General features: G+C 37.8%; 1 protein-coding gene across 1 annotated transcript in view; it reads right to left on the reverse strand.

Annotated features, from left to right (window-relative positions):
* Window positions 1–13906, reverse strand: part of LOC150085249 (centrosomal protein of 120 kDa-like) — a 213987-nt gene extending 200081 nt beyond the window's left edge. The window contains exon 1 of the mRNA XM_090374498.1: window positions 13651–13906. Within this exon, the coding sequence (XP_090230624.1) occupies window positions 13651–13896 (246 nt within the window). The 5' untranslated portion in view covers window positions 13897–13906. The remainder of the gene's footprint in view (window positions 1–13650) is intronic.
* Window positions 13907–14205: the final 299 nt, after the last annotated feature.

Raw genomic sequence — 14205 nt, forward strand, 5'->3', positions numbered from 1 at the left:
ATAACTGAAGTCTTGTCTAGATGATCCTGCAGTGCTTCTTTCACCAGTGCCTCCATTAATTTTCCGGGAACAGAAGTTAAACTCACAGGTCTATAATTACTTGTGTCAGCCTTTGATCCCCCTTTGTGAATTGGGGTCACATTTGCACATCTCCAGTCAATGGGTACCTCCCCTGAGTCCAAGGAAGCTCTCATAATTATGGCTAAGGGTTTGCTTACCTCCTTTGCTGCCTCCTTTAATATAACTGGATAGATCCCATCCACCCCAGGTGCCTTTCTTGTGTTTATCTTCAACAATTTCTCCTCCACTTTGCTCTCAGTTATTACAAGATTCTCTAGCTTACTGCTAGAGTTGAATACACCTCTGGCATTCCCCTCGCTGAATAACTCCTCATGTGTGAATGTCGATGCAAAATATTCATTTAGTTTGTTAGCTACCCGAGCAGGGTCATCAACAGTTGACCCATCGATCTCAAGTGGACCAATCTGATTCATCCCCTTCCTTCTAGAGTTTACATAAGTAAAGAACTCTTTGCTGTTTTTCTTCGCATCCCTTGCCAAGGATCTCTCGTAATCTGCCTTCGCCTGCCTAACCTCCTTTGTAACTTGGTTACAGATCAACTTGTATCTATCACAGGCGTCCGTGTCACGTGTTAATTTGTATGTATCCCATGCATTTTTCTTCTCTGCCATATGCCTCATTAGTTCATCTGACAACCATTTAGGCCTAAACCTTGAACAATATTTCTTAGTTGGTATGTAAAGCCTAGTAGCTTCCACGATAAGTTCTTTGAATGTTTCCCATTTTGAATTTGCTGTTGGCAATATCATCAGTTGATCCCACTGTATAGAATTTAAATACTGTCTCAGTCCATTGTAGTCGCCTTTACGAAAGCAATACCCCTTCCCTTTACCCCTAATGGTAGTTACCTCTTTGAGTAACTCCCACTTCAGCACACTGTGATCACTGCCACCAAGTGGTTCATTTATCTGCAGATTCTTAATGCATGAAGAATCACTACTGATAATCAAATCAAGAGTATTACTCCCTCTAGTTGCCTCCCGAACATGCTGATGTAGAAAACAATCATCCAATAAATCCACAAAAGCCTTGCTACTGTGCGAGTGACCAGCCCCCAAATTCCAGTCAATATCTGGGAAATTAAAATCCCCCATTATAAGACTCTCTGATTTACTGGCCCACTCTATTTCTCCGAACAGTTTCTTATTATACTCATCAGAGTCATTAGGCCTATAGCACACTCCTACTCTCAATTTTGATCTCCCAATGCTTATGTCACACCAAACTGACTCGACACTGCACTGTCCAGCGATGTCGACTGGCTTCACTTCCTTGGATTTTATGTGTTTTTTAACTAATAGCATAACCCCTCCTCCCTTCCTATCCTGTCTATCCTTTCTGTAGACATTGTACTCCCCAAATTCCAGTTCTGCATTTCTTATATCTGTGTGACACCACGTCTCTGAAATCCCCACAATATCTGCCTTTGATGTTTTGAGCAATACCTCAAATTCATCAAATTTATTTACTAAACTCCTAGCATTGGTGTACACACAAGTATACATGCACCTGTTCTTTTTCTTAGCTACCCTAACACAACCCATGTGTTTACTTGTACCCCAATGATTCCCAGCAGTCTCTGAAATATCCTGCATCTTATTTTCCAGGCTGCGGCTCATTCCAATAGAAGCAGTGCAAGAATCACTTTCACCTCTGCCAGTGGCTACTGTTAATCTATTAGTCCTTGTATCCCCCCAATCTAGCAGTTTTCCGACCCACCTAACATTGCCTCGATAGCATCAGCAAACATTCTTGCACCCTTTCTATTTAAGTGTATCCCATCCCTGTAGAAGCAGTCTCTCCTGTTAACAAGTACAGACCAGGCTGAAAAAAATTCTACCCCTTGAGCCCTGCACAATCTTTCCAGGGCCGAATTGATTGACAGGGCTCTCATCATATACTCCCTCCTATCGTGTCTGGGCAATTCTGCCCAGACACGATAGGAGGGGATATAAGGGGATAATCACCCTTATATCCCCTCCTAACTTATAAAGGGGATAATCACCTCCTTATCACTGCTAGAAAAATTCCCATATATCACTGACAAGACACCATGAGCTACTCTTGCAGACCTTCTGCACTGCTCAGAAAACTTCATATCTGCCTGCACAACTATCCCCTAGTCCTTTTCATTCTCTACCACTGTCTGGTACCTAAACACAGAGAACCAAGTGTTAAAATCAAAATTAGAGGTTACAACTGAGGAGAAGAACAACTATAAAACAATGAACACATTAACCTATGCCCAATGTGCAAAGGTTAATGGCAAACAGGAAATAACTAAAGCAAAACAAATAGCTACTAAGCAACCTAATATAAACAAGGAAAGCAACATTATTATTCTAAAAGCAAAAAGTGACTCTACTCATAAAACCAGTGAGGCAGTTAAGGACACAGTGGTAACAAAGCTGAGGCCTCATCTGAGAGAAATAAAGAAAAACAACATGCGGAAAATCAGGAATAATGGAGTTCCGATTGAGGTAGCAAGCAAAGAAGATCTAAGAAAAATAGAAAACCATCCTGAAATGGAAAAACTGGGCTTGCTCCCTGAAAAACCAAAAGGGAAAAACCCTAATATTATAATCTTTGACGTACCTGTGTCAGTAACAGAAAAAGAATTCATGATGGATATCTACTTCAAAAACTTTAACAATGAATTAACAATAGATGAATTTGCTGCTGAATTCCTGCTGAAAAGAGCAACAAAAAAACAAGAGGAATGGACAACTCAACATAATTGCAGAAATTTGGAAGGTATTGCAGGGAACAGAGAATCTATGCTGGCTGGACCAGTCATACATTTAGAGAACACTTCCCTATCCAAAGTTGCTTCAATTGCCATAAATATGGTCACATTGTCAGATTGTGCAGTAACTGGCCATGATCACAAAAATTGCAAAAATAAGTCTCAGCAGCCAAAATGTGCTACCTGCAAGGCAGCACATTTTGAAATAGCACAGAAATAGCACCAGATAAATGCCCCAGTTATAAAAAAAATGGCAAAACTTATTCAATCTAGAACTATGGGCCAGATTGAAAACGTAAATGTGAGTAGGGCTTTAAATCTTGTCCAATTGAATGCTCAAAGAGGAAGAGCCGTTGTAGATCAGATCAAACTCAAATTGGAAGAAAATAATATAGATATCTTGGTACTCCAGGAACCCTACACACATATGGGTAGGGTTCAGAGATACTATAAAATACTATAAGAAGCTATAAAATAATAGAATACACCTCAGGTGTCCCTTCTACAGCAATAGTAGTTAAAAATACTGACCTTACAGTCACAAAGGTGGGTCACCTGTGCTCCCCAGTGGGAGTGTGTGCCCATATCACCAGTGCGGTAGGACAGTTTTACATTATTTCACTATATTCCAGACCAGGTGAAGATATAAATCCAACTATTGAATACCTACAACTAGTCACAAACTTGCTACCTACTGCAAATATTATAGTGTGTGCCGGTCAACTGCCGGTCAGCCTTATGGCATAGCCGTACGGAAGACAGAGCAGGCACACACAATGGCCAGATACTTTCAGACTATATAGCCACCTCACCCTTTCAAGTGCTAAACCAACTAAATAACCTCCCAACTTTTAGTAGTACTGTGTGGGAGAGTGACAATGATGTTACTCTTGCCACCAATTCAATAGCTTATAAAATCACAGACTGGTGTGTCCAACCAGCCTGGACCACATCAGATCACAGAGTCATTTCCTTCAAACTAAACAGGCAATTACAAACAACCCAACACTCCCTGTTGGATATCAAAAGGTATAACCTTAAAAAGGCAAACTGGCAGATTTTTGCAGAACATACAGCAGCTGAGCTGCAAAAACAGGAAAACGAGTGGTCTAGATCAGACAACTGTAGCCCGGACGAGCAAGCACTGATTATGACAAACATTTAACAAAAATAGCAACCCTGTCCATCCCACGGAAAAAAACGAGGAAGCAGACAGTTCCCTGGTAGTGCCCCGAAATGACTATACTCAGAAGTAGGGTACACCAGGCGAAGAGACATTTTCAACGAGCCAGAACATCTTGGCCACAAAATGAGGTGGATGCACTGAGAGATTCTTATAGAACTCTCAGGAATCAGTATACAGCCCTCATAAGAGACAAGAAAAAGGAATGCTGGGGGCACTTGGTGGGAACTACTGGAAATAATAACCCTTGGGGAGTTGTCTACAGAATAGTGACCAACAAGCTGCCAAGAGGAGATGCCTTAGAAACTACTGTCAAACCAGATGGAAGCCCAACCCTGTGTTGGGTGCAGGGCTCCCACTCCTGGGTTTTTCCACCCAGATCTGGGTTTTTTGATTGTCATCTGGGTTGATAGGTTTTTTTCACAAAAATATCTCATTATCTGGGTTTTTTCGGTAATTTTTAATTTTAAGTCAAAATTTATTTTTATTTCTTGTAAATACAATAAAATTTAATACATTTAATAACAGTTTACAATTTTCTTAATTTTATATTCTAACAATACTGATCATAATTTGTAATATCTCAAGTGCTTATACAAAATACTACAAATGTAAAAGGATTTCAAAGTTTTCACAGGGTTCTACACTATGATTTTCGTTCGTGTTACTAACATGTATGCGCAGCCTATTGAGCAGGCGGTCTTTACTGCACAGTCGTTCGTGATTGTTCGTGGTATTATTGCATTATTTGGTGTGATTTTTACATATATGCGTGTACTACATACAGTGATATAATAAATTTAAATTGTAGTGACTATTTCTATTTTATGTTAATGGATTAGTGATTTATTTTTTATTTTATAGAACATTTTAAATAAGATAACTGCTAATTAGCCACACCCACAAATTGCCCACAATGTCTGAAACTTGTTCTCCACAGAGAAAGATGAGTAAACGGTGGTATACTCAAAATTTTAGAAATGAATGGTTAGAAGATCCGGAATTAAAGGATTGGTTGAAAGAAGACAGTAATGAAAAAGGTGCATCTTACTGTATTTGTTGTGAAATGAAATTAAAGAATGCCAATAAATCGATGTTACTAGTGCATAAAAATACAGTTAAACATAAAAAAATGTGCAAATATTGCTAAGACAAGTTCAATGTTAGACAAGTTCTTCACAAAACGTAAACCTATGGAGAATGAAGAAGTAGCAAAGGAAGAGTTAACAATTGCTGCACTAATTTCTGAGCATAATATTCCATTTGGGCAATGTGATCACCTTATAGAAGCATGTAAGCATTTCATGATAGCAATATTGCAAAACAAATTCAGATAAAGGCGACTAAAGTCTCTTATCTTATACAAGATGGCATAGCCTATCATGAAAAAATATACATTTCTAACATATGCAGAAACAACAAGTTTTCAATGATAATAGATGAAAGTACAGATTTATCTTTATCGCAAGTTCTAGCTGTTGTTGTTAGATATTTTGATATTCAAACACTTGATGTTGTAGATGTGTTACTTGACACTGTTTGTGTCGAAAATGGTCTTCAGAAGGGCTTTATCAAGCTGTAAAAGATCTTTTTATAGGAAAAAAACATTCAAATAAGTAATCTCGTTGGCTTTGGAAGTGATAATTGTGCCACTATGATGGGTACTAAGAGTGGGTTCCAGTCATTGCTAAAAAAAGGATGTACATCAGTATTTATAATGGGATGTGTTTGCCATTCTTTTGCATTATGTGCTAGTCATTCAGTCAAGGTACTACCATCATATCTAGAAATATTTATAAAAGATATCTCTTGTTATTTTTCCCGTAGTAGTAAAAGATTAAACGAGTTCAAAATGATTCAAGATGTTGTAGATACTGTTAAGCATAAAATCCTCAAATTAGCACAAACACGTTGGTTATCCCATGGCAATGTAATAAAAATTATTATTGAGCAGTGGGATGCGTTAGTTCTTTATTTTCAGTCTCAATCAAAAATTGACAAAATCGATGGTGCAGGGAATATTTACAATACTATGATCACCAAAGGAACTAAGCATATGTTGTTGTTTTTAGGATATGTACTGGAGAAAATAAACTGCCCGAATATTGAATTTCAATCTGAGCATTTCAGATTGCACTTACTTCATTCAATGGTGTCAATTGAGCATAAAAATATTCTTAGTTTTTTCATAAAAGAAGAAGTCATTACTTCGTGCAAGCTGGTTGAAATTGATCCAAGCAATGCAATAAATCATAAGCCTCTGAATAAAATATATTTGGGAGGCCGTTGTATGGCCTTATTAAATTCAACACCACTTGGTGACAGTGAAAGCAGGTTTAAAAATGATTGTTTAAAATTTCTTGTTGAACTTTGTATGGAAATCAGAAAAAGATTTCCTCTAAATGATGATGGAATTATCGCCAGTCTCAATGTTCTTGATCCAGCAGTGATACATGATTGTGCCAATTCGCCTTCCTCAATTTTCCATTTAGCAGTGCAGTTCACTCACCTTGTTTCTGAAGACAAACTAGATCTTCTAGATGATGAATGGAGATCATTTCGTTTAAATCAAGATTTAGATTTCTCTTACAAAACCATCCCTGAGTTTTGGTATCTGTTACGTAATGTAAAAGATGGCTTTAATAATTCTAAATATGAGATTTTATCTAACTTTATGACCAGTCTAACTATTTTACCTCACTCTTCGGCAAGCGTAGAAAGAATCTTCTCCCAAGTAAACCATTTAAAAACAAAAGCCACAAACTCCCTTAAACCAGAAACTATGAAAAATCCGACTAATGGCAAAACAGGCGATAAATAGATCTAATCAAAATTGCTATACATGGAAACCTAAATCAGAATTGGTAAAAGAAGTCATACAAGGAACTTGTCATAAAAGATACGAAGAACGTTTGAAAAAAATGAAAGAACTTCAAAAAATAAATGTGGAGGGAACTGAATGGGATGAAAATTCTGATTATAATTAAATAAAAGATATTTTTGCATGGTAAGTTTTATCTTATTTGTGTTGCTATACTATATGATGAAAACTAGGTTTTTTTTGGGTTTATTTAAGTTGCAATCTAAGTTTTTTTAAAATTTGTGAGTGGGAGCCCTGGTTGGGTGGATTCTGTAAATAACATCCTAGACAGTATCATTCAGACTGAAACTGGAAATCATTCCCCCACCCAGCTAAACATTATAAAAGAAAACACTGAATATGACAATGCCAATATTGAACCTCTGTTCACTATACAAGACTTAGAAATAGCACAATCTAAAACCAAAAACAATAAATGCCCAGGTTTTGACCTCTTAGAGGTTGAGATTATCAAAAAATTAGCAGAAATAGCACCAGATAAATTAATAGCACTATATAATAACTGTATGACAGAAGGTATATTCCCAAAAATATGGAAACAAGCTGTGTTAAGATTAATCCTCAGAAACCCTGAAAAACTCCCTACTGATCCCAAATCATATAGACCAATAGTCCTACTCCCTGTACTAGGGAAAATATATGAAAGACTAATATATAGCAGATTAGCTCAATATTACACAGAAGCAGGTTTGCATTCCAACAATCAGTACGGTTTTAAGCAGGACAATTCTACGGAGGATGCCATGCACCACCTACTGACAACAGTTAAAAACACAGAGGAGAAATATATGCTGGCAATCTCCATTGCCTTTGCTGGGGCACTGACTCACTCTGGTGGCCTAGTGTCCTTAGAAGACTTCGCCAGGCAAATGCCTCACGAAAGGTAATAAACAGCTACCTTACAGACAGAAGTGTCTCAGTACGCACAAGGTTCCAGGAATTGACACGCCTCTGTGAATAAAGGCTGCCCTCAGGGTCAATCCTTGGCCCTTTCTTTTTGGAACATTGTTCTGGACGAATTTCTGGCCTTGGATCTCGACCCCGTGGAAAGCCTGGCCTTTGCAGATAACATGATTTTCCTTGTAAAAAGGTAATTCATGAGTGGTTGTAGAGCAAAGATCAAATGCCGGCCTCTTGCAGCTGCAGGAGTGGGCACAAATGCACAATGCTCAAAATATCGCCTGCAGGAGTGGGCACAAATGCACATGCTCAAAATATCGCCTGAAAAAACCAAACAAATACTTCTAAAAGGCAATTTGGACACAAGAAGACGTCCACAAATCAAAATTAACACAACCACTATAAAAATGGTAACAGAACTAAAATATCTTGGAGTGGTCTCTGATTCAAAATTAACTTTTTACCCCCATTTGATCTACTTGGCGAAGAAAGTGAGAAATTATGCAGGTATGATTACCAGGATCAGTCGAGCAGACTGGGGACTCAAAAGAAAGACCCTGGCAATCATATACCGTGCAATGTTCCTACCTGTTATCACCTATGGAGTCGGTGCGTGGTTCATCCGCTCAGCCATAGTAAGAAATAGGAATAAATTACAATCGATACAAAGGACAATACTACTCACTATTACCAGAGCATGTCGCACAGTAAGCACACCTGCACTACAGTTGCTGGCCGGAACTCTCCCACTTTACCTGGAAGTAGCCAAAAAGAGGCTTATATTATAGATTTAAAAAGGGCATACCCACAGAATTTCTGGGGATAGCCCTTGATACAACCAACACCTTCAATGATGAAAGAAAAAGAATAGCCAAAAAGCTCCATGAGCTATGGCAAACAAAGTGGGAGCAGGAAACCAGAGGTCTGGTTACCAAACGGTTTCTGCCACGGGTGTCAATGGTTAGCCCAAAGCTACCTAAGTGGTATGCCCCTGGCCTTTTTACAACATTTATATTGACAGGTCACAGCTCCCTAAAGGCGAAACTAACCTCCTTAGGCCTGACCGATGATCCAAACTGCACCTGTGGTGAAAGTGAAGACTGGGCACACATTCTATATGAATGTATAATATATGACATCCCCAGAACAGAGCTAATAGCACAGATTGGTCCCCTTCCCAGGGGAGAAGAACATCTGTTCATCATAGAAGAGCAAAGCTATAAAGCTTTTACATCTTTCACACAGAAAGTATTCGAAATGCGCAGAGCAATGCAAAGATTTTGGCAATTCAGCCCCCCCAGCAATTAAACAATAATCAATAGTAAAATTGCCCAAGTTTCCCACCACACCCAGATGATGCCTTAAAAACTGTTAGGATAGCAGTATTCTGCAACCTGACATAACAAAACTCCAAGGATTACCCTGCCATGTGTAGGAACCTGGGGCCCCCACACCAAATAAGTAACCATGTAGGGGAGGGAGATGTGCAGGCAGCCAGGGAAGCAGATTAACTGAAAAATATCAGTAAGCTAGTAGCAAGGGGATGCAATGTAGAATGAAAGAAGAATGAATGAATGAGAATGAAAGATAGAATAAATAGGCTGGGCACTGAGTGAACTAGGAATTATGGTAAAAGGGAATAAATGGCAGTTTTGGTGAAAGAAAGAGTGACCTAGCATGAGGGAAAGAGAGAGAGTGAATGGGAATGAGCGGAAGAGCAAATGTAATTGGCCGAAAGAATACAAAGTTAAAAATAACTTACATTACTTTATATATACTGTACCAACAAACATTTACTAACCACATAAACACTATCATTGCATTCTCCCCTGGCCTGCAAAAAAAAAAAAAAACAAAAAAAAAACTTGCGGCTAGGCCTGCACCACAACTGAAGAATAACAGTAAGTTGCGGTGCCCAGAGAGTGCAGTGCAGAAAGTAAGAGTCGAATAAATGAGATGAGAGCTAGAAGAATGAATAAAAGTATAAGCGTGTGAGAAAAAGAACACAAACCATAAATGCTACAGTTAAGTACACACTAACCCTAGTTTTAATTAGTATTTAAATTTATATTTAAATTTACACTACACATCATTGCATCCCCTCCTGGTGTGTGAGAAAAAGATGAATGGGTTGAGTGAAAAAAATAAAAAAATAAAATAAAAATAAAAAATATATATATATATATATATAAAAAAAAAAATTATAAAATAAGAAAAAAGTATTAAAAAAAAAGAAATAAAAAAAAAAAAGAATGCAAGTAGAGTGAGAATGCAGATTATGAATGAAGTAAATGTGTGTCTCTCCCACCCCCTCACCTGTTGGGTTCCCCACTGCAAGCTAACATATCCCACCCCTGGAGCGGGATGGGCAGCTTGACCTTCATACTGGATTCGACACTGCTTGGACATGACACCAACGAAGACATTCTGCGGCTTTGCTGCCAATACGCCATTGGCGATCTGAACTGGGTACTCTAACCTGGTTCCCTTTAAAACCCCATCCCCGGGCAGGGGAGGGAGGAGAAGGATCTCTGTCTCCTCCCTCCTACCCCCCCCCCATACTTCGCCTGGTGGGGCTCGTCTCCACTGACATCTTTAGGGATGCCTACTCTATCGCGTCTATTCTTCTATCTGTTTCCCCCTCAGTCTTCAGTCTCCACCCCCTCTCTCACTATATCGACACTAAAAACCCTTAGCAATACTGCCAAATTATAATCAACATCTAAATTCTACCGGTTTTATGTAAATCTCTAAGACAACTAACACTATTAGTTTTTATCTAGCATATAGCCTCACATGTCTAAATTTAAAAACATCAAAATTTTGCCCGACCTATTTGGCCTTTAACACATCTCTTTAGTGTTAAACCCCAACCAGTGATTTCCTAACAGCAATCCCATTAAGCATTAATGTCAAATGCAAATTTTTTTTTTTTTTTAATAGGTCCTAGCCACTGAAATCCCAGGAAACTAGGTGGCAGGACCTGCCAGAGCAATTTGTTGTGATACTGGATACACCCGGCTAGCCTCCATGTGGCAGGGTATGGGCAACGTCGGGCCCCACTAGGGGCCTGGTGGCCAATAAGCCGGATAAAAAATGGGCAAAGCGTATCACACGGCACAGACACAGCCCACACACTTTTAAGTCTCTGGCTTGACATTGTACTGTCCCCGATACAGCGAAACACATGCAGATGCCAGGTGCCATCTGACACGAATATACCTTATACCTTGTCAGTGTGGTACCACAGAGATGATACTTTACTCTGGAATTACTGCTTACCATATGTAGTACTTTACATTTGTCAATGTTAAACTTCATTTGCCACCTCTCAGCCCATCTGCCCAATTTTTCTAGATCCTGTTGCAGCAGTGTACTGGCATTAGTGTCATTAACAACCCTGCCAACCTTCGTATTGTCTGCAAACTTGGACATTAAGCCTGATATACCATCATCGATATCATTTATAAATACAGAAAACAACAATGGACCGAACACTGAACCCTGAGGAACTCCATTAATAACATTAGTCCACAAAGCATAGTGTCCACTGATTACCACTCTCTGTCTTCTCCCAATCAACCATCCCTTTATCCATAGCAGCAATTTGACTCCAATGCCACACTGCTCCAATTTGTGCAGCAGTCTTCCATGTGCAACAGTATCAAAGGCCTTTCTAAGACCCAAATATATGATATCAAAGTTATTCTTTGCATCCAGTTCCTTTGTGACTACATCATAGTATCCAATCAAATTAGTCAAAGAAGACTTCCCTTTAACAAATCCATGCTGTGTCCGAGCTATAACTGAAGTCTTGTCTAGATGATCCTGCAATGCTTCTTTAACCAATGCCTCCATTAATTTCCCTGGAATAGAAGTTATACTAACAGGTCTGTAATTACCTCTCCCTTTGATCCTCCTTTGTGGATTGGGATCACATTTGCACATCTCCAGTCATCCCTTGAGTCCAGGGAAGCTCTCATAATTGTGGCTAAGGGTTTGCTTACTTCCTTTGCCTCCTCCTTTAATATAACTGGATAGATTCCATCCACCCTAGGTGCCTTTCTTATGTTTATCTTCAACAATTTCTCCTCCACTTTATTCTCAGTTATCACAAGATTATCTAGCTTACTGCCAGAGTTTAATACACCTCTGACATTCCCCTCCCTGAATGTAGTGAATTCCCCTCGTGTGTGAATGTAGATGCAAAATATTCATTTAGTTTGTTAGGTACATGAGCAGGTCATCAACAGTTGAACCATCGATATCAAGTGGACCAATCTGATTCATCCCCTTCCTTCTAGAGTTTACATAAGTAAAGAACTATTTGCTGTTTTTCTTTGCCAAAGATGTCTCATAATATGCCTTCACCTGCCTAAACTCCTTTGTAACTTAGTTACAGACCAGCTTATATCTATCATAGGGTTCTGTGTCACATGTTAATTTATATGTATCCCATGCATTTTTCTTCTCTGTCACATGTCTAATTAGTTCATCTGACATCCATTTAGGCCTAAATCTTGAACAATATTTCTTTGTTGGTGTGAAAAGCCTAGTAGCTTCCAAGATTAATTCTTTGAATGCTTCCCATTTTGAATTTGCTGTTGGTAACATCATCGGCTGGTCCTACCATATAGAATTTAAATACTGTCTTAGACTTGTGACACATCTCTCATGTGTTCATATAGAAAGCAGTTATCTAGCCAGTCCAAAAATGTACTGTGCCTGAGTGAACAACATGCACAAGTTCTAGTTAATAAGCACAAAGAAGTTAATACTTTAAAAATTAAAAGCAACTCCTCCCCTCCACATAACGTATTTTGATTGCAGCAGTTTGTGTGTATTTGGATACACAATTTGAACGTTAAAATTCAAATTGTACATCCATATACACACAGTGCTGTAAATACCCACCTGGGAAGAGCCGAATATGTTGCTCATTCTATAAATAGCACAAAGAACAGTTCAAATTTGTTTGTATGGATATTCATATTCATGAGAGAAAAAAATAAATGTTTTTTCTTATATTTTCATTTATATATAAATGAAACAAAGGTTATGGAGATGTATATAATCATAACCTTTGTAATGATGACATAAAACTAACAAATGAGAGGACATAACAAGGAACAATACAGCATTCCAAGAATACTGTGTTAATAAGTTGAAAGAGCAAGACAGAATTAAAGGGTTTCTATTATGATATTGTCTTCTCCAAAAACAAGCTATGTAATTTATTAACAATAATTTAAATAATAAACCTTGACCAATATAGTTCAATGACATTAATAAATTTTTATTGTGACAAAGTGCTAAGCAGCTGTCACATAACAGTATTCAATAATTGAGAAATTTCGTGTTGATTCCAATTTAGAATATTTTTTTATTACAGCTCAGCTTCTTCATATCAGTGTTAGTCTCCTATATTTTCAAATTTTTATACTTCATCTTTATTGACATATTATGAAGTATTTAATCAACAGGTGCTGTACATATGAAGAAATCATAAATGTTCATTGGTAAAGCATCTACCTTTTTTAAAATTTTAATATAGTCATAGTTGTCATAATAGTATTAATTAGTAGGAAATTTGGTGTTGATTCTTGTTTAGAATTTTTTAATTTTACAGGTTATTTTCACTAGTCCCCTAGACTTAACAGAATTTTATACTGTATTTTTAATAACACATTATGATAATGCAATATCAATAGATATTGCAGGTATGAATGTGAATATGAATTTGCAGATATGAATATGAAGAAATCATGTGTTTGGTATGTGCTACCTTGCTTCTACATTTTTTGCAATTATTTAACATATTCATAAAGCATGCTGGCTACAAATAATAGTTTTGCATACCCTTGACTTTTCATGCGCTAATCGAATATCTAGAATTGTATAGCCAATAACTTCTTTCTTGCCACATTCTCTATCTGCTGCATACCATAAAAGTTTCACCGGTGTCCGCTGAAGGCGATGTAACTGTAGGCCTTTCCGATCTACTTCCCATGCAAGTTCTGTATTAAAATCTGGAGACTGCACGTGTGGTACTGGATCTGTAGACATTATTTCACCTCCAAATTTGGCTTCTCCAATTAGAAACATGTTCCGCCGACGTGGAAAATTGCGACCTGCAAAACGCTATATACTTACTTGCCAAATTTTTAAAAAATATACTTCAGGATTACAGAGTTGATTTTTATAAATGGCATTACTGCTATCAGTATTCCCTTTCTAAAAGTGAAATACTCATTTTACTTAACATCATCCAATATTAACAAATGAATTTTAATAATTGATATATGCTGTTAACATACAAGAGTGAAATGCATAAATTTATTACAGACTCTGTCCCCCCCCCCCAAAAAAAAACAGACTTTTATTTATTAAGCATGAAGCAACCTTATATAAGTA

This window comes from Mastigoproctus giganteus, chromosome 5 (assembly GCF_048544385.1).
Source record: "Mastigoproctus giganteus isolate SK-2022 chromosome 5, ASM4854438v1, whole genome shotgun sequence".
Lineage (NCBI taxonomy): Eukaryota > Metazoa > Arthropoda > Arachnida > Uropygi > Thelyphonidae > Mastigoproctus > Mastigoproctus giganteus.